Source organism: Musa acuminata, chromosome BXJ1-1 (assembly GCF_036884655.1).
Source record: "Musa acuminata AAA Group cultivar baxijiao chromosome BXJ1-1, Cavendish_Baxijiao_AAA, whole genome shotgun sequence".
NCBI lineage: Eukaryota > Viridiplantae > Streptophyta > Magnoliopsida > Zingiberales > Musaceae > Musa > Musa acuminata.
In genome coordinates, this window is record NC_088327.1 from 6507312 (window position 1) to 6530714 (window position 23403).

A 23403-nucleotide genomic window follows, 5' to 3' on the forward strand; every position below is an offset into this window, starting at 1 on the left:
GAACGAGGAAGACCCATTGAGGGGTATCATTACCGACATAGGAAGCCATGTCTCGGCGCCTCTTCCCAAGGGTAATTCAAATCGATTCGAACTGAACCATTGAGGCCAAACCGTATTTTCGATTTAATATGGTTAAAGTAAGATAATCCAAATTGATTATTTGATTCGATTAGTCAATTTATAATTTTTAAAAATATGTATTTAAAATAAACTGATTCAATTCAATTGAATGGAATTAAAATCTTTGATCCAATCGAACTAACATGATAAAAAATATCAAATTAAATCCATGTCATTTTTAACATTAGACCTCTAGATCAATTTAATTAATCAATTTAAACCAATTAAAAGCTTAGAATAATAAATTCAATCCGATATCTTTTAATTAAGATCAATTCAAATTGATTAACCGAATCAAAAAGATATATACTCCTTAATCAAAACCCTTTAGTCTTCAAAACCCGAACCGGACCAAACCGATTTTAAATCGATTCAATTTATGTTCAATTTAAAGACCCTTTATAGTCTCCAAAACCTGAACCAGACCAAACCAATTTTAAATCGATTTTAAACCGATTCAATTTATGTTCGACTTCAATTCAGTTCAACAATCCAATTCAATTTGAACACCCCTACCTCTTCCAATCCAATTCAATGAAAACAAGAGCACATTGAAAAGTGCAATACTGTGAATGACACAGAATGGCAATGCATATATCCAGTAGTATAATGAATGCATCCAGTTTAAGACAAACATACACATATAAAAAGTAGTAGGAAAGGGAATCAATAGAGAGATGTGAAGGCATAAATGTGGTCAAAGACATGTCGTCAGTTCATGAGTATGATCAGTCAACCTACATGTATGCAACATTATACACAAACCCTAGCCAGCTGAGACATCTGAAGGAAAATGAGACCATAAGATTCATTATTCCTGTACAGTTGGATAATGTTAAACCACCCTCTTCATGGTGCCTAAATCAATCGCAAGAAAGATGATTTTGTAAGATACCTGACCGATAAGCTGATTTATCATGGGAGTAGATCATGTTTGATTCTGGATATCACCTCTACAAATTCTCCATGAACCATCTTCTTGCCTTCTCAGGATGTAATGAACCTTGTATGTACTGCGAATAGAGTGGTAGATAAACAAATGAGCAGTTCTTAAGGATAATACATATTGGACTTTAGATATACTGGTCTTGTGAAGAACCTGTAATAACTCGGTTTTTTTGGCTCAGATTCATCTACAAGTTCAGCAGCTTCCTCAATCACAGCCTCGATTTCAGCAAACTCATCATCACCTCCATCTGATACTATCTCAGCACGCAGAATAGAGGCTTGTATTAAAACAAATCGCCAAAAACAGGATTTGGCTTTTGCCGAATTCGCCAGATCTTGCCACTGACAATGACATACACCAGAATCCGAATCAAAGAAAAAATATATATGATGGCACATATAAATAATAATATAATAGTAGTAGTAGTAGTAATAATAATAATAATGATGATGATACTAATAATAACAACAATAATAATAATAATCTGATGTCCTCTCAAAACTTACCTTTGAAAGCATTTCTTCGGAAAGAATATTGGACAGCAATTGAATTTGATGACTGGGACCTAATGCCTCAGCTTTTATATCTTGCCACTGATGGACCAGTGCTTCTGCTTCTTCAAGAGCCATGTGCCGTTTATGTATCATAAAACCAGCAGAAGTAGACAAAGGTGAGAGATCGGTGGGCCACCCATTCTGCATGCTTCCAACACTAATTTTATGCTCAAGGCATTGGCTGAACATTGACCAAAGCTTCCGTAACTGCCACATTATATCCCTACCTCTAAAAGCAGATGTGCTATCTCCACCAGCAAAATGACTCAAAGCAGCAGCTTCACTAGTAATGCAATGGTTAATTGATTTCAATTCATGTGGCATTTTCAGATGACCAAATTGCATAGCAAGCAGCTTAAATGCACCAAATAATATGCATCCGGCAAGCGTCATATAGGCAGCCTTTCCTGTTATATCTCCTTTATTAAGCCAGCTTTCCCAGAAACCTTGATGATGCAAATCAAGATTTCTTTTCAGTTGAGAAGATAGCGAGCTAGCATTACCATTAGTCTTACCAACTGCCATTTGGCTCTGCAAATTAACTGGTGCAAGTTGCTTGACAGCTTCTCCCAAATTATTGGTTGAATTAACCTTTGCAGATTGTGCACCAGAAGTTCGATGGTCTACTAAAAGACCAAAAGATGATACATAGTGTCCGGCTGAAGGAAGTGTCTTCATGGTCCCTATTTTCTTCTGGTTGCCACTGCTAAGAATTCGCTTTGGGCTCCCGAAAAAGTTGGCCTATGTTGTATCTGTAAAAATTAGAATCTTGCCAACATAAAGGACCTCGCACTATCAGACATCAATCCACTCCAAGACTCACCAAAGAAGGAGAGCAATCTCGTGTATCCGGAAAGAGAGATAGAACAGCGTCTTTCAGCCAAGTTTCCTGGTAAATTTCAGCAGTTCTTCTGGCATAAGACAATTTCAACCTTAATGCAAGCTCTACAATCAGCTACTATATGCTCATACATAGCTTATGAAATTGTGGCTTAGCTTAAGGTGTGATAAAAAGGAACTCTAGATTGCCCATTGTTTCCAGTTGACTTTCAGGTAAAACTTCAATGCATGAAAAATTACCCGTCATCATGATTACCATGAAAAGACTAATGAATTAGAGTATGTAGAAGATTCTACAAACAATCAAACCGCACTTCTCTAGGTACTGACACAATTTGTAGTACAAGTCCAACCATAAAGATGAAAACATTCATGGATTCCAACAATTAGCCAGTAATCATTAAAAACCTCGAGAATAGATCATTGGAGAAACCTCTACGGCAGATTAACTTATATATATACAGATAACAATACAATCATTGGTGCATTGGCAGGTGCAAGCGATCCTTAAAAATAGAAAGTGCTTCGGTGCCTAAGAATAGCATCAGCCATGCATTATGTACCAAGTAGTAATGGATGATACAAGAAGGCAATTCAACAATGGATACAATGCTAATTCTATGGGTGCCAATTTTTAAACTGGACCTATAAATATACCTAAACATGCACAAAGTGAATGCAAGGATGAGGAAATTTTCATGAAATAATGAGGTTATGCACAAGTATAACCAACCAAAATAATCATATTTTAAAAACCAAATAGCAACAGAAGGGTACACCATCAACTAGTCATAACTTTTGAGTTTTGTGTCAATACTAGTTGGTGGAAGTACTATGTTAAAAACAAAATATTTCAGGCATATAAGGTAAAACAAGAAAAATCTAAAACAGCAATATCAACCAATTTATTTATTTTGAACTTTCGATCTACATCATTCATCTATATTACTCTCCCTTCATTTTCCTATTTCTGTACAAAACGTAGGTGGATATCATATGCATTAGCACATTGAAGCTGGTTTGATTTCGTATAAAGCAATTGGGTGCCAACACAAATGCCCCTGGAAAACCAGTGGGTTTTCTTCCCCAAATGAAAACTGAGATGTCCATCATAATCCCTAATAAATCATATAAAGTTTGCAATCATTGAATATTCTGGCTATAATTCAGTAACCTAGAGCCTTAGTAGGGAAAAACATCAAAGGCATGATAAGCACCTTGTATCAGCAAGAATTTAAGTTCTTGTACAGTGCATTTCAATATTTAAAAGAATATATAGAAAAAGAAATTGCATCAGCATTTCTATCAAAGAGATAGTAACCCACAAGATTATGACAGAAGTCAGAAAACCCACATAGTCCTCAATCATAATACAGAAGTCAAGATCAAGTGGCAAAGAGACAAAAAGGAGCAGAGTTTGATAATACATATATCTATAAAAGCTAGAAATCAAAAGAGTGCATGATTATGTCTGGGCAAACTACTACCATAAAATAATTGCCAAATAAGACCAAGTTGGTGCCCAAAAAACAGATGCCTTTATTTTTTTATCCTGAAGTATTTATGATAAGTAAGACTGAAATAGGAGCATACATTGTCCTAAAATGACAATTTTTTATGGTTATCTATGACACTTCTTTCCAGAAACCTGAACAATGCAAAATTGTGTATGTTGTACGATTACGACATTCCCAGTTCCTAGATAATCCCCAGTGACATTTTAACATAAATTAAAAAAAATAAAGATTGAAGACGTGACATGGACACCCACATGGGTAAGGTTTGTTCTGTTCTAGTAATTGAGCTAGTACAGGCTATTTGATCATGATAATCTAAACTGACTCCATAAATTTAACTTAGCGCATAAGGAAAAATTAAGTCTTTTGTCATAGCATATAAATGATTCTGGAACTAATCTTAAGCTGACGAAGAACCACCAAGTTAAATGCCCAAGCAACATGTGAAAACATGGCCAGGTATATCTTCATTACTTGAAAAAAAAGTAGCAAATCTGCCCATAACAACTTTAAGTCCTAATAAGGGACCAAGTCTTTTGAAAATGGAAGTTCATGAACTCTCTGTTTGATTTACTCCCGCAAAATATTCACAATTAATTATCAATATTACTCAGGAAACATCCAAATCAAGAATAGAGTAAGACAAATGATAATCATCACTTTTATCGACTATATTATCATAAAGAAAAATGCTGAAGGCTGGTAGTAATCAACACAGAATCTTGAAAATTTAGCAACTTTTGTTAATTATCAAAGTTAACATCATTCGTAGAACTGAATCACAGTGCTCTTTCAGTTACATTTACATAGAAGGTAACAGACAATGAAGTACCTACCAATGTCTGGTTCACAGTGCCCTTGTCCTTGTATGTTCCACTCATACCAGATCGTGAATTCTGTGAAGTACAACTCCTTATTGTTTCAAGCTGCAGAAGCTTTTCAACAGTCTCCATGCCCCCAGTCTGCATAGATAGACCCACTTAAATAAACACATATAGGAAAGATAAAAAAAGGATCCATGTAATTACCTGCCCAAGAAGAAATGAACAAAATGCTTCCTCAAACTTCAAGTCTGCTCCATCTGATATAATTAAACACTCACAAATGGCTTTTGCTCTAGTGATCTGCATGAGAACATAACCAGAAATACGTCACTGCCTATGCCAAGAAGAGATAATTGTCACCAGCAAAGAGGCAATACCATCTCATTCTGTCTCATCGAAAACCCAAGAGCAATATGAGCGACCATGGCCAAATAAAAGCAATTAAGGTCGAGTACAACTCTTTGACTCTGAGACTCGATTGATTTTTTGTTCTTGCGAGTAACAGCCAAAGTATCCCAAGAAAGAAGATCTACTATTTCAGTAGCCATTAGCCTATTCATAGCTTGAATCAAGAAAGAAGGCCAATCTTGAACTCTACAGGAAGATTCAACATCTAGGCCCTGTCTAATCAGTTCTTGCAATGCTGCTAATGCCCCACGTCTACGTTCAGCACTATCAGGAATAAGAGGCAACCCCAGAAGTTCCAATGTGCAAGCAGGTGCAAGGTCCTCCAAAGATTCTTCTACCTAAGAAGTGCTCCAAATGATCAGTCATTTTCATATCGATACCATAAACTGAATCAGACAAGGGAAAGATACATACCTGTGATAGCAATGGCATTTTCGCTAAAGAGACGTTGCTCTTTAGAAGATACTGGGCCCGTGCAAGAGCTTCAAAACCTTCAGATACCTTGTTTTTCTCAAAACCAACCTTTGCAATTGAGCACTGCAGAAGAGATACCAAAAAATCAAATGAAATATATGCAGTACAGCAAACAGTTAAATAATAACATATTTGCTGATGTATCTTACTTCAGCTAGAGCCATAGAGAGAAGCAAATCATGACTATATGGCTTAGCATCAGGAAGTTGTAAAGCTGCTCGGCCGATTTCCAGAACCAACTTTACTTCTCCAACCTGCATTTAAGTATCAATTTCCTGTCACAATCTTCAACAAGAAAACCAAGGACAGCAGAGTTGATAAAGAGATATATGCAATCAACAGTTAGGGAACAAAAACAACAACAGAGTACGGTTCTTTCTCAGAAGTGAGGAAGCAGAAGAGAAAAAGAGAATTTCTATATTTTTACTGTTTTAGGAGGAGGAGAGTGGAAGAAGAGATTGGGGCTGCACTTCATAGTCAGTGTTTAACTAACAAACAACAACTTTTGGGGCAGGAATCAAGAGACACCTCCAAGGATTGACCTATTTAAAATTGTGAAAGTTATAAACTTTATAATGTCAACTTAGATTTCTCAAGCCACGTGGAATCTTGATATGTCTACTACAGTCTGTCATGCTTCAATCTGTCTTGATAGGATATTGCATAGTAACCCCATAATGAATGACATACTCACACAGCATAATATGAATGCACTTAGGACAACTTACTAAATAACTATTTATACATGAGCACACATAGAAAAATGCAATACATCTTACAAGTCCAGAATATCAGGAAAAAGTACAAGAAATTCTAAATGGCTCACTTATTTGTAGCAAATAAATACAAACCCATGTCATCAAATGTAGAAGTACAATGCTGCAGGAGTGTCAAGTTTATAAAACATTTGAATTTAGCACATTCTCAGATTATGACAATGGCTGTTCATGGTCAAAATAGTCTTTTTGTAATTAAGCTCCCAGCGAATGTGTTTACTAAACGTAATAGGTTATAAAATAGAAAATTTTTACCTCTTGCAAAAGGCATAGAGCAACAGGCAACCAAGACCAAGGAATTCGAAGAGAAGGTTTTGGCGGTACTTTCTCTTTTATATTGCCAGCATATTCTGGTTCAAATAGAAGTTTATCCCTTACATCCATCAAGAGATCCTGCAAATACAACATTCAGATATCACACAATAATATATATAGTGAAGAACACTATCTTGTACCTTCCGAGAAACAATTGTTTCTGCAGTGTATCCATCCTCAATTGTTGAATTTTTCAGCTCCATTACTGCTTTGACAATCTCATCCTTTTCAGCTTGCACGGTAACACCTAAGAGCTGCAAATTTGTTGAATCTAATAATCAGGGATATATATATCCTTGAGACTCTGCTTTATTATCCCTTAAAAAATGATTATGGACGTGACTTCAACTTGAACCAAAGAATTTTTCCATAACTAATCATCAAGAAGCAAAAAGAAGTCCTAAGAACATATAAATTGTAGGATATGATTCTCTTAATAATTGCAACAGTTCCATGAATGTAGTATGCATCTCTCTCCAACTAACTCATTTTTTTCATCTGTTAGCTTTCAGTAGGAAATTACAATTGATGTTGATACAAACTCCTATATCCATTAACCTTGCTGCAAAACTAGTAACATCCAGGACACCATTGTAGTGTTTAGCATACACAAATCCAATATAGATGGCTTTAAAGTTTGGCATTTGTGAAAAGGTCCAGATGTTATACTTGATTGTAATAATCTACATAATTCAGCACTTGGAAGATTGTACATTTTTCACAATGATATAGATTAATGGATAGAACAAACAGAACATTTTGTTAGACTTGCCAACTTCGATGGCACATCAGACGTTTTAGCTATGGTAATTACAGTTCAATGATTTACTAGGATGACTATCAGCCAGAATTGGCAGTTTAGGTCGTATAGGTGGCATTTGGTAAGTCCAATAAAATTATCATGAATGATCAAATTTGTTATATGAAAATGGTTCTTCATCAGAATCATTATACAATCTTCAAGAGAAATGTCACTCGTCCACATCTTATTTGTCCTTAGAAGTAAATTATTTGCAGATAAGTAAGCACTATGAATGTATCTAAGGATCACTTTATCAAGAAATATTGATAATCAGAGAAGCAGCATTTTATTTGATATAACCAAACATCTACTTAATATGTTATAGTCTCCTTATTATATATAAAAAATACTGAAGAATCAAGTTTTTGTAGTTCATTAACCTCAAATAAGTTATAAATGATCTTAACTGCTAGCTTGATCAACTATTTTTCGTCCTCTCTTATATGCCACTTTCTACATCATTGAAGTTAAATATCAAAACAAAATAACCTTCCTAAATCATACAAATTCTCTCAGAAATCTAACTCCTCTCTAGCCAGAATTATGTGGACATGTGACAACCAAGACCTGTTAAGGCATTTGCATAAAAAAGAATGAGCGAAAGAGAGTAGATAAGTCCTGTCCCCTATATGAAACACATTGTAAGAACATCCACGTGTTCCATCCATCATCTAATTTGTGAAGCTCATGAATGTCTCCTCTTTTATTGCTTGTATGCTGTCTGATGTATAGGGACACTTACCTCACCTTCTCATCATCCTAGACTCTCTTGTTGACTATGCACACAGGTGAAACCAAGAACATTACAACATATACAATGTCATAAAACAAACAAACAAGAACTTATAGGTAATATCAGCACACACTGGGCCTAGGTGAGAAGACGATCTAAAATATCTATCTTAAAAGCAAAGCCTAAAGAAGATGTTATCATACTGATCCTTTCCAGAACTCAAATTGCGTATCTTGCATTCTGATGTACAAAGATCTGTGCCACAAACTTATCAGTATATAAGGATTAACGAGTTTCATGGAAGTCCAATGACATATTAATATATGCATTCTTTTGAATAGTGTACGTCGTTTTCACATATTTGAATTCTACAAAGCGCAAAGCAATCAAATTTCTCTTGCAAACAAATCAATGAAGTAATAATGGAAGATCTTAAGGCATAATGCTAATAAACGTGTGGAATTTTTTTGCATAACTTCCCAACCTGAAAACAAGTCACAGGAATCTCCACCCTGTCTCGAACCTGCCCATTCTCTATGGCCGGGGCCTCCAACACCTTCATCTTTGCCTGACCAGAGATCTCCATGCGGCTAGTACGAGACTTGGCCTCCGGAGACGGCTCACTGAGGACCCTTCTTTCCCTGCCGCAAGCAAGAGATGCGACGCCGGTCAAAGCCAAGGACCTCCGTCTCTCCTCGAAAGTTGCATTCCCGACGCTCCCGCACCGAAGCGGCAGCCCGAACACCGTGTGAGACAATGCCATGGCCAAAACCTAACGCTAAGCGGACGATCCGCCTTCTAATCCATGGAAACCCGCGATCGAGCAAAGAAGATGGCTGAAGAACCGCGGGGGAGAGAGCGAGGTCTCAAATTAGAATTTCGCCAAGGTCCATTCGAGGGCATCGAAACGGAAGGGAAGGGAAAGGAACGAAAGGGTCACTGTTCAATGCCATGGCCAAAACCTAACGCTAAGCGACCAGATCCGTCTCCTAGTTCATGGAAACTCGCGATCGAGCAAAGAAGATGGGTGAAGGACCGCGGGGAAGAGAGCGATGTCTCGAATTAGGGTTTCGCCGAGCTCCATTTGAGGGCATCGAAACGGAAGGGAAGGTAAAGGGACGAAAGAGCCACTGTGCCGGCGACGGACGAAATAAAGAGACCACGAGGAGTGAGGAAGGGGCAACTGTACATATATACTTATTTGTACTGAAATTACATAATTACCCTTCTAAATATGTATTCCCATAAATATTACAAGAATGATTGGAACATATATTAATTGGAGCAAATTCTCCAGAATTTTTTTCTTATTTTTTTCTTTGATATATATATATATACACACACACAAACTCCAATTAAAAGATAAAAATATATAAATATACAAATTTTGCCAAAATATATACAAGCAATTAAAATTACCAAGAAGCTCTTAACTTCGCATCTCAAGTAATAATATGTACATCGCTAAAAATATCACAAATGTGAATAGATATACAGGCTATGATTTGCCTGAGTAACCAATCAAATCAATCCTTAACCGAGGAGATTATAGACTCAAATATAAAATTATCAAGCAACATAAACACATATTAGAGTTTTATTAGATAACAAAATGACACTGTTAAGTTTGAAAGAATGTCGTCGATGGACCCAAACAGAAAGAATGACATAATAAACACTAAACATTCATGAAGAATGAAAATAGGAAGAAAAAAAAAAAAGAACATACAAGTAGACTCAAACATCTCTCACCCTATATTTAACAACATATACAAGTGAAGATATTAAGATGTTCTCATCTTCTTAACAAAATTGTTTCTGGCCAAGCGGCCATAGAAGATTTTCCTTGGTCACATAAAGAAATATTCTTAAACTTTGTGATCATGTTGTATTGAGACACATAATATAATCCTTGTGGAATAAGGAAAAAGAATAACGTTTATTAATTCCAGGCATAGACAAACAAAGCTTTCTATTATTTTTCATTGTTAAAGAACAATTATAACTCAACAACAAAACTCATTGGTTAAGCAATCTTTTCTCTATAGAAATCTCGAAGGCCTTGAACATGATCACCATCGATTCCTCTACTGAGATAAGCCTTGATCATGGTGCTATAGGTTACCTTGTCGGGCGTACACCCTCGAGCCTTCATCATCTCTAGCACTTCCCTCATCTCGACCAAGCATCCTGCTCGGCCATATGCATCCACCAAGCAGTTGAAGAAGACTACATCTAACATCACATCAGAGTTCCCGATGAATCTGACTACAGCCTTTATTTTATCCACCGATCCCGTCCTTCCATATGCTCTGACAAGTGAGCAGAGTGTGACACAATTTGGCTTGATCCCTTCGGACTTCATTAATCTAAAGATGTACTCCATTTGTTTCAGATCTCCCGCCCTCCCAAATGCATCAATAACGACATTGTAAGTCACCACTGTCCATGAAAAGTAGTACTTCTGCATGTACTCCATTACAGCACCCATCTTCTCGTATCTTTTGGCCTTGCCATAGGAATCAAGAAGTATGTTGAATGTTTTAATATCAGGAGAGATGCCAGAGCTCTGAAACTTGTCATAGCACTTCTCCATCATTTCGATCTGCCCACTGCCACCAAAGGCTCGGAGTGTTGCATTCATTGTCCAAACATCAGGCTTGCAGTCATGGTTAGAGAGCATTTCCATAAGTGTAGACTCCATCTCTGCAAACCTTTTAAGCAAACAAAACCATAGAGATGAATTTCTGCTCATAGATTAATAGACATTACGAAAAGGCTATCAACTAAGCTTGTTGCATGTATAATGTTTGCTTTAATTTTTATCCAAGCTACATTATTTCTACCCCATTTCAAGCATGTATGAGCTGAAATGCTCTATAGTTAAATGTCTTCAATTGTTGGTAACAGAAAGTTGTATTTGAAAAAGTTGACGAGGAAACCAAAAGGTGAATATCAACAGGTCTAAATTACTCCAAAGAGTAATAAACAAGACCACAAGTGAAAAATCTTTGATCTTCAAGTCATAATAACATGGCAGAAAATAATGATGACCAATACTACCTTAATACAATCAAATTCATGTAAAAAGCATAAGCTTTTCAAGCTTGTAGACAGTGGCATGAAGAGTTAGAAACTATCATAAAAAATGATACAGGAAATAGACAAGAAGCAGCATTTACCTTCCTGCTTTTCCATAAGCATCAACTAGAGTGTTGTATGTAATGATGGTTGGCTTTATACCCTGGCTCTCCATATCAGATAGTAAAATCTGAACTTTGTCAAATGCAAAGACTTGCACACAGGATTTGATGAGAATGGAATAGGTATGAACATCAGGCTGGCAGCCATCAATAGTCTTCATCTTGTTCAGCAAGGAAAATGCTTGATCAAGGAGACCACTTCTACTATATGCTGAGACAAGAGCAGTGTATGACTCATGGGTTATGATGCAACCTTCATCAACCATAGCCTGGAAAAGAGCTTGGGCTCTTTCAGGCTGCTTACATTTCCCAAGCATGACAAGAAGTTTTATGTATATGCCAGAATTTGGCCTGTACCATAACTGCTCACGAAGAAGTTCGAACACCTGAACCAAATGACAGTGAAGCTAGGCTACGAAATGTTGCACAAACAGAAGAGATAGGAAAACAAAATGGCAAATGTATATGACCACAAAGAAAAGATTTTGAAGAACACATCTGGGTTATCAAGTTTCTAGTTTGGTTTAATTGTCAGTACTGGAACATGATACATGCAATGAAATAGGAGAATGAAGCAGAACAAAAAACAAGTGGTTCCTAAGTAGTAAACACAATCATTTAGTTTAATGAAACCTATGCATCACAATCCAACTATATCAAAACTTCACACATATAGTGATTGTGTCAATAATCTTCTTTACATGATTGGAAGACAACATTTTACCACAGAAGTCAACAATTAAGTAAAGATAATTCAACTAGAGGGAGAAAAAGGGAAAAGAAAGGACTCAACAACCACAACTCTCACATAGATAAATGTAAAAAAAATTAGATAATGACACAATGTAAATAAAAACTAGCCAATATCAAAATAGCTAACATTTGATCCCTTCGAAACTAGGTCGAATATGCATGGCTTCAGTGTTAAAAAAGGTATGAAACTGGATCTCAGCCTTAAAGCATGCCTTTTTATATATCTGAAATTACTAGAGACAATGGTAACCATCTCTTTTGCAACTGTTTAACCTCATGTACCCCATACCAACTGTATGAGCCTATACTCTCGACCGCATTTGCAACTACAAAAAGTTAACCACTTGGAGTATATTGTTTATGTAATTCTGGCATAGTGCAGAAGACGACACAATGCAGGTTCCCGGGAGCATAAAGGTCTAAGATACCATCTAGTAGAATATTAGATTTCAATAACAAAATGATGAATGAATTGAGACTCATAGAAGTCACAAATTATGATTATTGATGAAGTCACTTGTTGCAAAAGCTGAAAGAAGCCTTACTAAAAAAGGACAGAGTACAAAAAGGTCAAATTTTATATGACTAAGAAATCAACATAAGAATTCTGCAAGAATTTAACTTCTATCCTGTTTCTCCCTTTCCTATGCAAGGTTGACAATCTTCACATGCCTGCTCTACAATAGCATGGGCAGAATATTGACAACCAGAAAGATAACCTGAGCTGTCAAGAGCTCCCAAGTTTCAACGATGGCCATTAATGTCAGGAGCTCTTGAGTTTCAACATTACTATTTCCATTTGCCTAAACTCAGTTCAATCAAGCACTTGCTATGTCAAATAATAATTATTGATTTTCAACATTAGTCTTTCCTTTTGCCTAAACTCAGTTCAATCAAGCACTTGGTAATTGGTATGTCAAATAATAATTATTTTTTCCTTTGGAATCGTTGAATGCAAGGTATACATGGTATGGTAGGTACACGGTAGTGTGCCTCTGTAGGAAAATGTTCATGCATGCACGGAAGATATAGGATAAGCTGACAGTAGTAGAAAGTTGGAATCCGGATAATAAACCATAAGTGTGTGGAGGCATCAAGTTTTGTCCCTTTTTTTGTGCTTAATACACAAGCAACAGTCGATATAGCTTAAACAGGCAAATCTACAAACATGTAACTGACTTGATCTCCAAAAAGAACATTTAGCCCAGCATGCAATTCATGGACGAATAAGCACACACAATAAAGGAGTATATTAGCTTCTTGGCAAGAAATTAAGCACAGAATTCATCATTCTTACGCAAAAAGCTGAAGGGAGCGAAGGGGAAAAGGGAGAAGGAAAGACCTTGAGAGCAGACTCCCACCGAAGGGCAGTGATCCTCTCGTGGAGGGCCTCGAGAACGGTACGGGGGAGGAGTTTCCTCGAGTTAGTGCGGCCGCGCTTCTTCTCGATGACGGCCTTGGTGGCCTCCCGCCTCAATATGATGGATATGGCTTTCTTGGAAGCGATCCTACGGTTGACCACCTCTTTCTTCTCCCTCTCCTCCTCCCTCTCCTTCCTCACCTTCTCCTTCTCCCTTTCGCTTCTCCCGGAGCTGCGTCTGTCTGGCTGCGACTGCACTGCTGCCGCCACGGCCACTGTACTATTCTTGTTTAGATTCTTCTTCTTGAGATCGTCGCGAGGATGGGAAGCGGAAAGCGGGGAACGAGCAGACGCAGCTGCCATCAATCTGGGAAGAGGAGATTGGCAGTGTGTGTTCGCGGTGGGAGAGAGAGAGAGAGAGAGAGAGAGAGAGGGAAGAATCGAGCCTTAGCCGGATGAAGGCCGTAAGTAATTTTAATATTTATTCATGGGCAATTTTCGGAAAAAATGAAATTTTTTATTATGCTGTATTATAGTAGCTGTATTATTAAAAAGGAATAGTAGCTGTATTATTAAAAAGGAATAGTAGCTGTATTAAAAAGGAATAGTAACTGAAATTTTTTATTATGCTGTATTCAATTTTCCCATCGGGCATCAGTATACCTTCCTATACACAACAAAGGAATAGTAGCTGTATTATTATGCTTGGACTTTTTGGGCTAGGGGTATTTTGAAGATTTTGGTTGTTATGATGGAGAACAAGTCTTGGCTTACTATTTAGACTCCCTTTTACTATTCACAACCATTTTACTATTTACAATTAAAAAAAAAAACTAATATAATAATATTTTATTATACAAAAGGTAATCTTTCTGCCAGAATGCGTATATGTAAACATTTGATGGATATTGAAGATTTGTTGAAATCTAATCAAAACTGCTACTCACGCATGAATCGAAATTAGAAAGCATCAATCTTTTCAATGGGCTCCTTTAAAGACGATTCAATGTTCAATAACCAAAATCCACTACTATCAGAAACTGCAGCAGTGGTAAAACCTGCATGATGATAGATAAGAACAAAGCAAGAATGCAAGTCTAGAACATTAGATATCGGGATTTTGAAGATCATACACTATTTTCAATGCAATATGACGAAATATGGACACAAATAAATCCAGTAAGGTATGAGATCTGACCACAAAAGAACATGGATCATTCTGAGTGATTATGCATGACTCACGTCTTTTGACCCCATGTCTGGGTCATTGGAGCATACAAATCAATCCCCCAACTGCTTACAGCATCATCCACACAACAAAATGAACCAAATGACAAGTGATTATTCTAAACAAAGTCTCAATATCTAAAATCTCTTACAGTAGACTGGAAATTTTCGAACATGTGGGTATTCGACTGTATCTTGGAGAATGTGGCTTGGAAGTTCCTCCTACAAGAAGAGAAATAGAAATAAGTTAATATGAGCAAACAACTCAAAATCATTATCATCATCATCATCATCATCCACTTTGCAATAAGTTAATTTGAAATAGAAATTTTCAAACAACTCAGAATCATCATCCGTATGAATTTCTTGCTTATAGTATATAAATTAATTTGTTCAAATACAAAATTTCACATAAACAAAGTTATCCCAAACCAAAAACAGGTGACATCCTACAAAATCAGTAGAAGTAAAATATACTTGGATCCATCGCTACATGAATAGCGGACAGACTAAAGCAATTTCTCAGATACAATATGACTGGAAGGGGAAAGGCTACATACATGTTTTCTTGGCTTGACCAGGTGAGGAAGACTGGGTGAATAGAACAAAGAATGGGCGAGTTGAAAGAAATGACCAAAATCTGAATGATGATAACCTGTAGGGCAAAACCCGAATCCTTTTCTTTTTATTGTTTCACAGAAAGTTATCTGACATATGGAGCTCCACTTTGCAGGTTATGGGCTACAGAAACAGAAAAGAGGGAAGAGAAGGGAGTACTTGATCTAGAAGATCTCTAGTCCACGGATAGAGAACAACCTGACATGACTACTATCTCCACGGTCGAACTTCAGTGAACAAAGCAAACAATTATTTTTACTGTGTTTTTGCAATTTTGTGCAACTTGTTGTATGCATTATGTTCTGGAAGGATGCTACTTTAAGGTATATTAGTGTGTTTGTATGGATGGGCAGGTGGGTGATTTTCTTATTTTTCATCATCAAAATAACCTTGTACAAAATGAAAATGCCCCCATCCAACAACCAAGAAAGGGAAAAAAACCAAAAAGAACATCCCAAATCACACATTTCATGCACAAATAAAATAACTATATGTTGCTCCCTCTTGATGTAGACAATGGACATTAACCATGCCACAAACAAAGTAGTAACAGTTAGTTAGGCCTGTCTATTAGGTTCAAGTAACAAGACTCAGCTAGGACTCGACCAAAATTTTTAAGTGGAAACCATGGATTCAAACACCAACTTTTAAGCTGGTGCAGACCAGTATTTACTAGTCCAACAACCACTGTCTTGTCACAGACTTAATTAGTTTTGCCTAAGTCGTGCAATACCCTCACGTGTCCGTCCGCAAAGAGTGGGCCTCCCCGAAACCTCTTATGATCCCTTAAGGACATACAAAAGAGAAGATGAGTTAGAGAAAATGTTTAACTCGGGATCCACAAGCAGTCATTTCAGTAAACACTTGATAGACAATACAAATTACAAACATAAACTTCACAAGCTCTAAACGGTCACTCGACAAAAGGGTCTAAGATGGTCCGCCATGGCCAAAAGTCCCCACAAGTGCCTACATGACACTGATGTGGAACAAAGCAGCAAACCAATCCTAGACCCTACCTTAAAGGCTCATCTAACTATATGCCACCTGAGTAGCTCTTGGGTGGGTGCTGTGCTGGTTGACAGTCCGCACCACTCTGCGGAGCTAGAAAATTCCCAAAATGATAGCGTGGATGGCTTGTTTTGGGGCAATTTTGGCTCTGCACGATGACTGCACACAACTTGTATTTAAAAACCTGAAACAACCATAAAAGACAATTAAATATGGCTACTAAGCCTACTACAAGCCCTCTACATGTTATACAAAGCATGAACAAAACCGAGAGACACGGATATATATGAGCATTACATCGAACACCCTTCTTACAGTTTTGTCCATGACAATATGGGCTTTAACTGCGCAGACCAAAATGGAGGATTTTGCCCACTTTGGTCTAATATGGACTGTCCTGTCAAATATTCATACTGAACCATGCATACCAATCAGGAATTAGTTGGTATATAATTATATATCACATCATAAGTGTATTGCCCAATCACCTGACCTTCCCCATCCAAGCCCCCCTCTTTCACTTGGTGTCTCTCAAAACTCCCACAATTTCTCTCCCAAATCACTATCTTCTTGCAAATCAAGGTTCAAAGCCAAGAATGCATCATCGTTTTTCTTTGAACCAAGGTAAATCTGAAACTCAAATTCCAAGTTATAGGTCAGTTTTTGTTGATTGAAACTTCATTTTTTACATTTTTGTCATCTGATCATGGTTTCATGCTTAGACTTAAAGCTTTAGTTCAACATCTATATTTCCCTTTCCTAATTTCTTGTTCAAAAGAGATCGAATCAATGAATATCTAGTACAGATCTATCTCATTCTAAGTCAGATCCGCTCCAGTCCAACCAAGATTCACTCAAACCAGCTGGGATTCACTTAGATTCAACTAGGATTCTCTTGCATTCCCTTGAGACAAATTTGATCTGAACTAAATCCACATAAATCCAGACTCAATCCATGTGCATCAAAACTAGATGCATGCAGATCCAACCAAGATCCATATGGATCTAGCCGAGATTCATGAGGATCCAACTTAGATTTGCAAAGGTCTAGATTTTACATAGAACTAGCCTAGGCTAGATCTAAGTTAGATGTAAGTTGTATTTCAAATATCTAAGCATAAATTTTAATATTGTAAGCCTCAATGAGCTCAATAATGATTATAGAAACTAATATTTTACTAGCAAAATAGTGATCCGATATGATAGTATGGCCGTCAAACGCCATCTTTAGCAATGGATCTGCTCCAAATACACTGGTCAAGTTGGAGGAATATAACCCGAATGGAGATGACCAGTGGATACTTTAGACATGGCCAATGTGCAAGGATACCCCAAAAGGGATCCTTAAGGCTACAACAGGAAAACCAAAGGGAGAACCTCAATAGGTTGGCATTTGAGTTGCCCAGTTGCCCATATGTGATGAATTTGATGATCTCGTAGATCATATTGATGAGGACCCAAGATTTGTGCATCATTGAAGAATCAAACATGGATGTGGAGACCATATGACACTAGTATGGATATGGTACTTCATCCCAATATGAACATGACAGGGCAGCGAAATGGTGTTGGACCTTCTCAAGGAGTTGATCTTCGAATATAAGGCAGCCCAATGATAATAGTTCAAAGGGGCTAGGCAGGAATGCCAGTATAACATAACCAATATTGCACATCAGCTGAACCAGGCTACCTGTACAAGGAGGCCCTGAGAGGAAATATGGGAATTCTTTAGTTCATTTGGCATGTCAGATTTTGATGTTACCGGTTCAGATATCAAGGCATTCCCAGCTCAGAGTGCATAATAGACCAGGATCAATGATGCTAATACTAGAAAGAAGATACATAGAAAAAGCAATAGCAAAATGATTTAACTTAAACCATATCCTTGAACATATAGCTTGAGGACCTTACTACGGAAATATGGGATTTACTATTGAGAAACATAGTCCCAGTATACAAGCTCCCAATCTATTGAATTTGTCTACAAATAACTTGAGGAGGAGGCTGAGAAAATCCAAAATTAGCTCATCACTTAAAAGGTGATGTGACCTATATGGTGTGGTCCTTATGTTTAACAACTGATTTGGCCCAACCAAAATATAAACTTTCTGATCTGTTGCAATGTAAAGATCACCTTTCATAAGTCATCAAATCATATTCAGATGCACGAAACTTTCAAGCTCTGATATAGATTCTGGTAGATGAGATCGGAGAGCAATTTATCTGCAAGTAGTCACAAATAATAATGCCAACTTCAATAAGATAAGTGATCAGTTAACGGATATCATATGGCATCTGTCGATAAGATTAGTGATCAATTAAGGGACATCAAATGACATCTTCTTTGGAGACCATATGCGGCCCACTGTTATACCTCATAATGAAGCACATTGGTGATATAATACTGGTGAATACAACAGCCGAGACAAAGTATTACTTGTTTTATGTATAATCATCATTGAGTGAATTCATTACAAGAAGCTCTTACAGTTGAGTAGTACATGACTAACATCAAATTTCATTTCCTTAAAGTCCATCTAACAGCAAAAGACCAAACTCAAGAGGATGTTACCTCTTTTATACTGCCTTGTTAGATAAGAAAATCATGAGAACATATTATCCTCTAGATTCTAAGATACAATGACTATACCATTGTAGTTTGTTAAGCTACTGTACATCATCCTACATTGAGTAGGCCATGTATATATTACTAAGGAGAATATTATGAAGGCATATGTTGTACAGAGATTGTATGATTGCTAGGATATTGAATACTCCAGAGAACTATAAATGGCATGTTGAAGAATATTTTAAATTCATTATTTGTGAAATTTCTACATTTGGAATGATCAATATATTGGCATCATGAATAAGAGTAACACTATGTATTAGTATCAATAAATCTTATCACCAATAACAACTTCTTACTGGCTCTACATTATGTCATCACAACATAAGAACTGGACATCTCGAGTGTAATCGATGCAGTTAGTGAGGTACAATAATTAGTTGATTAGACTGTTGTTCATAATAAGACATGAACAAGTACTTATAGTGGTCAGTCACTTTGGGACATCTATTTTGAAAGGTTTTTGGCACATTCAGCAAAAAACACTGTCATTTCATGTCAATGTAATCTAAATCATAGTAACATATGATGATGATGATGATGATGATATAGAGGTGGAAACTAGTGGATGACATCGATAAACTACAAGTAAATTTGCACAACAAGACATCTTCTCCATCAAATATACTATCCATTAGATATGTGGAGATTACAGTGAGATGGATATTTGCATGTCTACCAATGATGATGGCCAGATCCAGAGGTCTTATGTTCCTACAATGCAGACATAGAGCTGAAACATAGACCGCTGAACACTATTTTAACACGTTGCAACCAAGATGATGATCACAACATCTGTAAATTCACCCTATTGGTTTTCAACAAGACTCGATGGGTTCTTCAACCGAATCTCATGGGCAGCATTATCATGGTGATAGTTGACTACTCAAAATATGACACTTTAATTAATGATAAAATCACAATTTATATTGTGCTACAACTGCTGCCACTGTACTTGTGCAGGTCATACTTAACTGAGCAACCTACTACCACACAAGTAATTAATGATGATAACTCCATTATTGCTACTACTTTGTTTTGTCAACAAAACATAATAAACCGATATCAAATACTGTGGGAGTAGTTCCATGGATGACTTACTTATAATTAAAATCTTGATATACAACCGATGTTGAGGACTCTAAACCACTTTGCATAGGCCGCAGCCATTTTGGTCGTGGTGAGCCAATTATAAATTATGACATTTGATTCTCACTTATGTGATTTTAATACATATATTGTGTCATACTTATAACTGTTACATACATCTATATTTTTTTCCTTCATATATGGTTTGGAATACATGTTAAAAACATGTTTTATTTTGTTATTTAGTATATATTCAGCCAAAGTTTTAAATTATTATTAATTATTTAGTCAATATTTAGATGTTTATATTCATTTGGAAATGGGACTAGTCAATTGGTACAACCCATACCAACACTTGATTCACATGTACAAAACCAATTTTTAAATCCATAGTGGAAGAATCAAGAGAACAATATCATTGCACATGCTAAATTAGATCCAAAACTAAACTTGTTCATACGTATAACTGAGCTTAACAATGTCGAGCTACTTTTCACATGCCCATGATTTAGCTAGGCCAAGATCTCAGTCACTAGGTCAACTCAAAACTTGCGATGAAGTACTTGAATATTGCCTGCCCCAATCATCTAAGACAGACACAAATGAATCAATATTTCATTCTATATTAATCCAGATGTGAACACTAGAAAAGATAAGTATATCTTAGAATTCATCAAATTAGAGTAAATCTGCAATGTGAGATTAATCAAGACTAGATCTTAACATCTTACATGCCTCAACATCGCACTGAATATTTCAAATCCTCCTACTCTGGATCAAGGCTACTACAACTTCAATTTGCCAACCATGATATCCTAATATTCTCACGATTCAACATAGGATCATCTCACACAAATTTCTCCAATATCTAGAGAAGTCTTTGTATCTGTCACATAACAACTCTACAAATTAACTATATGACACTTAAGTTATTTCAGCCTTTGAATATACTACAGAATAGCATGGTCTCAATCTTAAATCTCGACATTGGCTGGTAAGGGATCAAAATGTATCACATCAAAAAGAATTTGCACGTCAACTAATCAACATCGGAGGTACTGACACATGGCTCTGCTAATTTTTGGCTTGTGTTGGCCAACAAAAGGGTGAGATATCCTAAAGTTATAACAAAAACATTGTAACAAAGATATTCTAAAGTTCCTCAAGTTCATTGTAACAAAGATAAAACCAAAACTGCACATCACAAATTTTTCGATTGGCATTATTTGAAGTTCAAATGGTTAACATACTTTAATAATGCTAGCAATCATAGAGCAATGAAGTACCTACCATACACCTATTGCAGCAAGAACAATATATAAGGTTGTACCCCACATAAAATGCAATGTAGCAAAGTACTTAGAATAGAAACTGCAGAATAATCATATAAGATAATATGTACATGCTCAAAGGAGGCCTATAGATGTTGTGGTTAAATGACGTGACTCAACTGATACTAATGATGTGAGGAAAGATAGAGAAAGATCCAAGAAACCTTTATTAGAAGTGATAAACAAGAGTTTGAATGCACTTGATTTAACTAGAGTTTTTGGTTTGTATAGAACTCAATGGAAGAAAAAGATACATATAGCCAACTCCCAATAAGAACGAGGGAAGAAAACAAGAAGTATGAAATGTAAGAAGCCAGTTGAATGGAAACTTTTAAGCAACTAGGCACAACTAAGCTCGTCTATGAATAGCATATTGCCAACAACTGTAATGCAGATATTCACCAACTTACCTCTCCATCATCCAATGTAATTAAATTGCCATAGAGCCAAAACTTGCAGCAAAACTGAAGAGAGGAACAAAAGTAAATGACAGCATACCAATAACAAGAAACTGTGATTCTGATTTCTCTCAATCCAAATCTTCTTGCCGAGTTTCTGACCGCCCATCTCCTTGCCGGCCAGAATTTGCATCAGTGCCATTGCCTCCAGCATTACCATCATTCCCACCAGCAGCAGCATCGCTACCTTCAGCTTGTGCCCCAAAAATCCTAAATGGCCATGGTAGTGAAATCCTAAACCTCCTCTCAACCGTTCTTGGGCTAGGAGCACCCCCCTCAGCAAAAGCTCCAGCTGACCCACCAACGCTACCAGGATCCCTTATTCCAGCTGTTGGACGCGCTGAAAGGGCAGCTGGTGCCCCTCTACGTTGCTCATAGTCGGGATCATCAGTTGGCAGCTCATGGCGGCAAACTGGACAGGAATTATGCAATTCAAGCCATGGTAAGATGCAATCCTTGTGAAAGATATGTTTGCAAGGCATCTGCTTAGCCTCATCCCCCAACTTGAAAGTCTCCATACAAACAGAGCACTGTGCTTCATCAGAAGCAAGCAATTCAACGCTTATCTTAATGTCCGGAAGGCCAGTGATGGCAGATTTTGCCGCCGGTGGGGTGCCATAGCGATTGGGATCGTTCTCAGCAAGCTGCTGGATGAGCTGCTCAAGGCCGGGGCCGATGAAGTAATCGCCAAGGTTGCCTATGCCACCGGAAGGGCCACCCTCGATTACGACCTGGATGTTGGCACCGCCAGAGAGCAACTGTTGGAAGTAATCTTGTAGGAAGACCATCGGATTGAAAGGAGCGGCGCCGTGGGCCGCTGAGGGGGCGACAGAGCCCGAGCGGGTAACGACGAGGTCAGGACCGAGGAGGCCGGCGAGATCTCCAGGGTTCCGGAGGTCGAAGCTAGTGGCGGCGGGGGAAGATGAGGAGGAAGAGGATAAGAAGAATGGGAGAGAGGGAGAGAGGAAAAAGGCATCGGAGGAGGGGGCGAAGGGGAAGAACGGATTAGGGTTAGGGTTCGGATTAGGAGGCTCGACCTCTTCAAGGAAGCCGCCGTGGCAGATGGGGCAAGAGATCTCCGCGGCGTTGGGTACAAGGGCTACGGTGCGGTCGCACTGGTGGCAGTAGTAGTGCTGGCGGGCGGCGCTGCCGCCGTGGGCACCGACGAAGGACATCGGCGTCGCGACCGCGACAGTAGATGAGGAGGAAGGGGAGGAAGGATCGAGGAGCAGACGATCAGGCGACTTCGGAGAGGAGAATGAAGGGGAGAGACGCCGCAGAGCTATTTGACGGCGCGCAGGGAACAGCGAATGCGTCAACTACACAGATCTCGATGAATTCCGACGGCGTTCGATAACCCCGCCGTGCCGTGGTCCCCACATGACGTCGGAGGATGATTCTGGAAGCGCAAG

The 23403-nt window shown here is 37.7% G+C and overlaps 3 protein-coding genes across 6 annotated transcripts; all 3 read right to left on the bottom strand.

The window, feature by feature from the left end:
* Positions 1–762: 762 nt before the first annotated feature.
* Positions 763–9462, bottom strand: LOC135634615 (plastid division protein CDP1, chloroplastic-like). 2 transcript variants are annotated; one of them, XM_065145132.1, is made up of 13 exons: positions 8797–9462; positions 6918–7031; positions 6718–6855; positions 5836–5940; positions 5627–5749; positions 5182–5550; positions 5009–5104; positions 4817–4942; positions 2447–2512; positions 1576–2364; positions 1220–1410; positions 1016–1133; positions 763–937 (listed from the first exon to the last, which is right to left on the bottom strand). In XM_065145132.1, the coding sequence occupies exons 1-12, from the start codon at positions 9073–9075 to the stop codon at positions 1049–1051; spliced, it is 2481 nt and encodes an 826-aa protein (XP_065001204.1). In that variant the 5' UTR covers positions 9076–9462; the 3' UTR covers positions 763–937; positions 1016–1048. The 2 variants fall into 2 exon arrangements, with proteins under 2 accessions (XP_065001204.1, XP_065001138.1); XM_065145066.1 differs by having other exon boundaries at positions 763–1133.
* Positions 9463–10232: 770 nt separating this feature from the next.
* On the bottom strand, positions 10233–14075 carry LOC135634795 (pentatricopeptide repeat-containing protein At5g48730, chloroplastic-like). Its single transcript, XM_065145424.1, has 3 exons — positions 13611–14075; positions 11495–11901; positions 10233–11026 (listed from the first exon to the last, which is right to left on the bottom strand). Exons 1-3 carry the CDS (start codon positions 13989–13991, stop codon positions 10339–10341), a joined length of 1476 nt encoding a protein of 491 aa, XP_065001496.1. The 5' UTR covers positions 13992–14075; the 3' UTR covers positions 10233–10338.
* Positions 14076–14822: 747 nt separating this feature from the next.
* LOC103985188 (E3 ubiquitin-protein ligase RING1) lies at positions 14823–23311 on the bottom strand. Of its 3 annotated transcripts, none has more exons than XM_009402821.3 (2): positions 22032–23311; positions 14823–15077 (listed from the first exon to the last, which is right to left on the bottom strand). In XM_009402821.3, the coding sequence occupies exon 1, from the start codon at positions 23164–23166 to the stop codon at positions 22063–22065; it is 1104 nt and encodes a 367-aa protein (XP_009401096.2). In that variant the 5' UTR covers positions 23167–23311; the 3' UTR covers positions 14823–15077; positions 22032–22062. The 3 variants fall into 3 exon arrangements, with proteins under 3 accessions (XP_009401096.2, XP_018685891.2, XP_065001720.1); XM_018830346.2 differs by lacking the exon at positions 14823–15077 and adding an exon at positions 15238–16668; XM_065145648.1 differs by lacking the exon at positions 14823–15077 and adding an exon at positions 18324–18707.
* Positions 23312–23403: the final 92 nt, after the last annotated feature.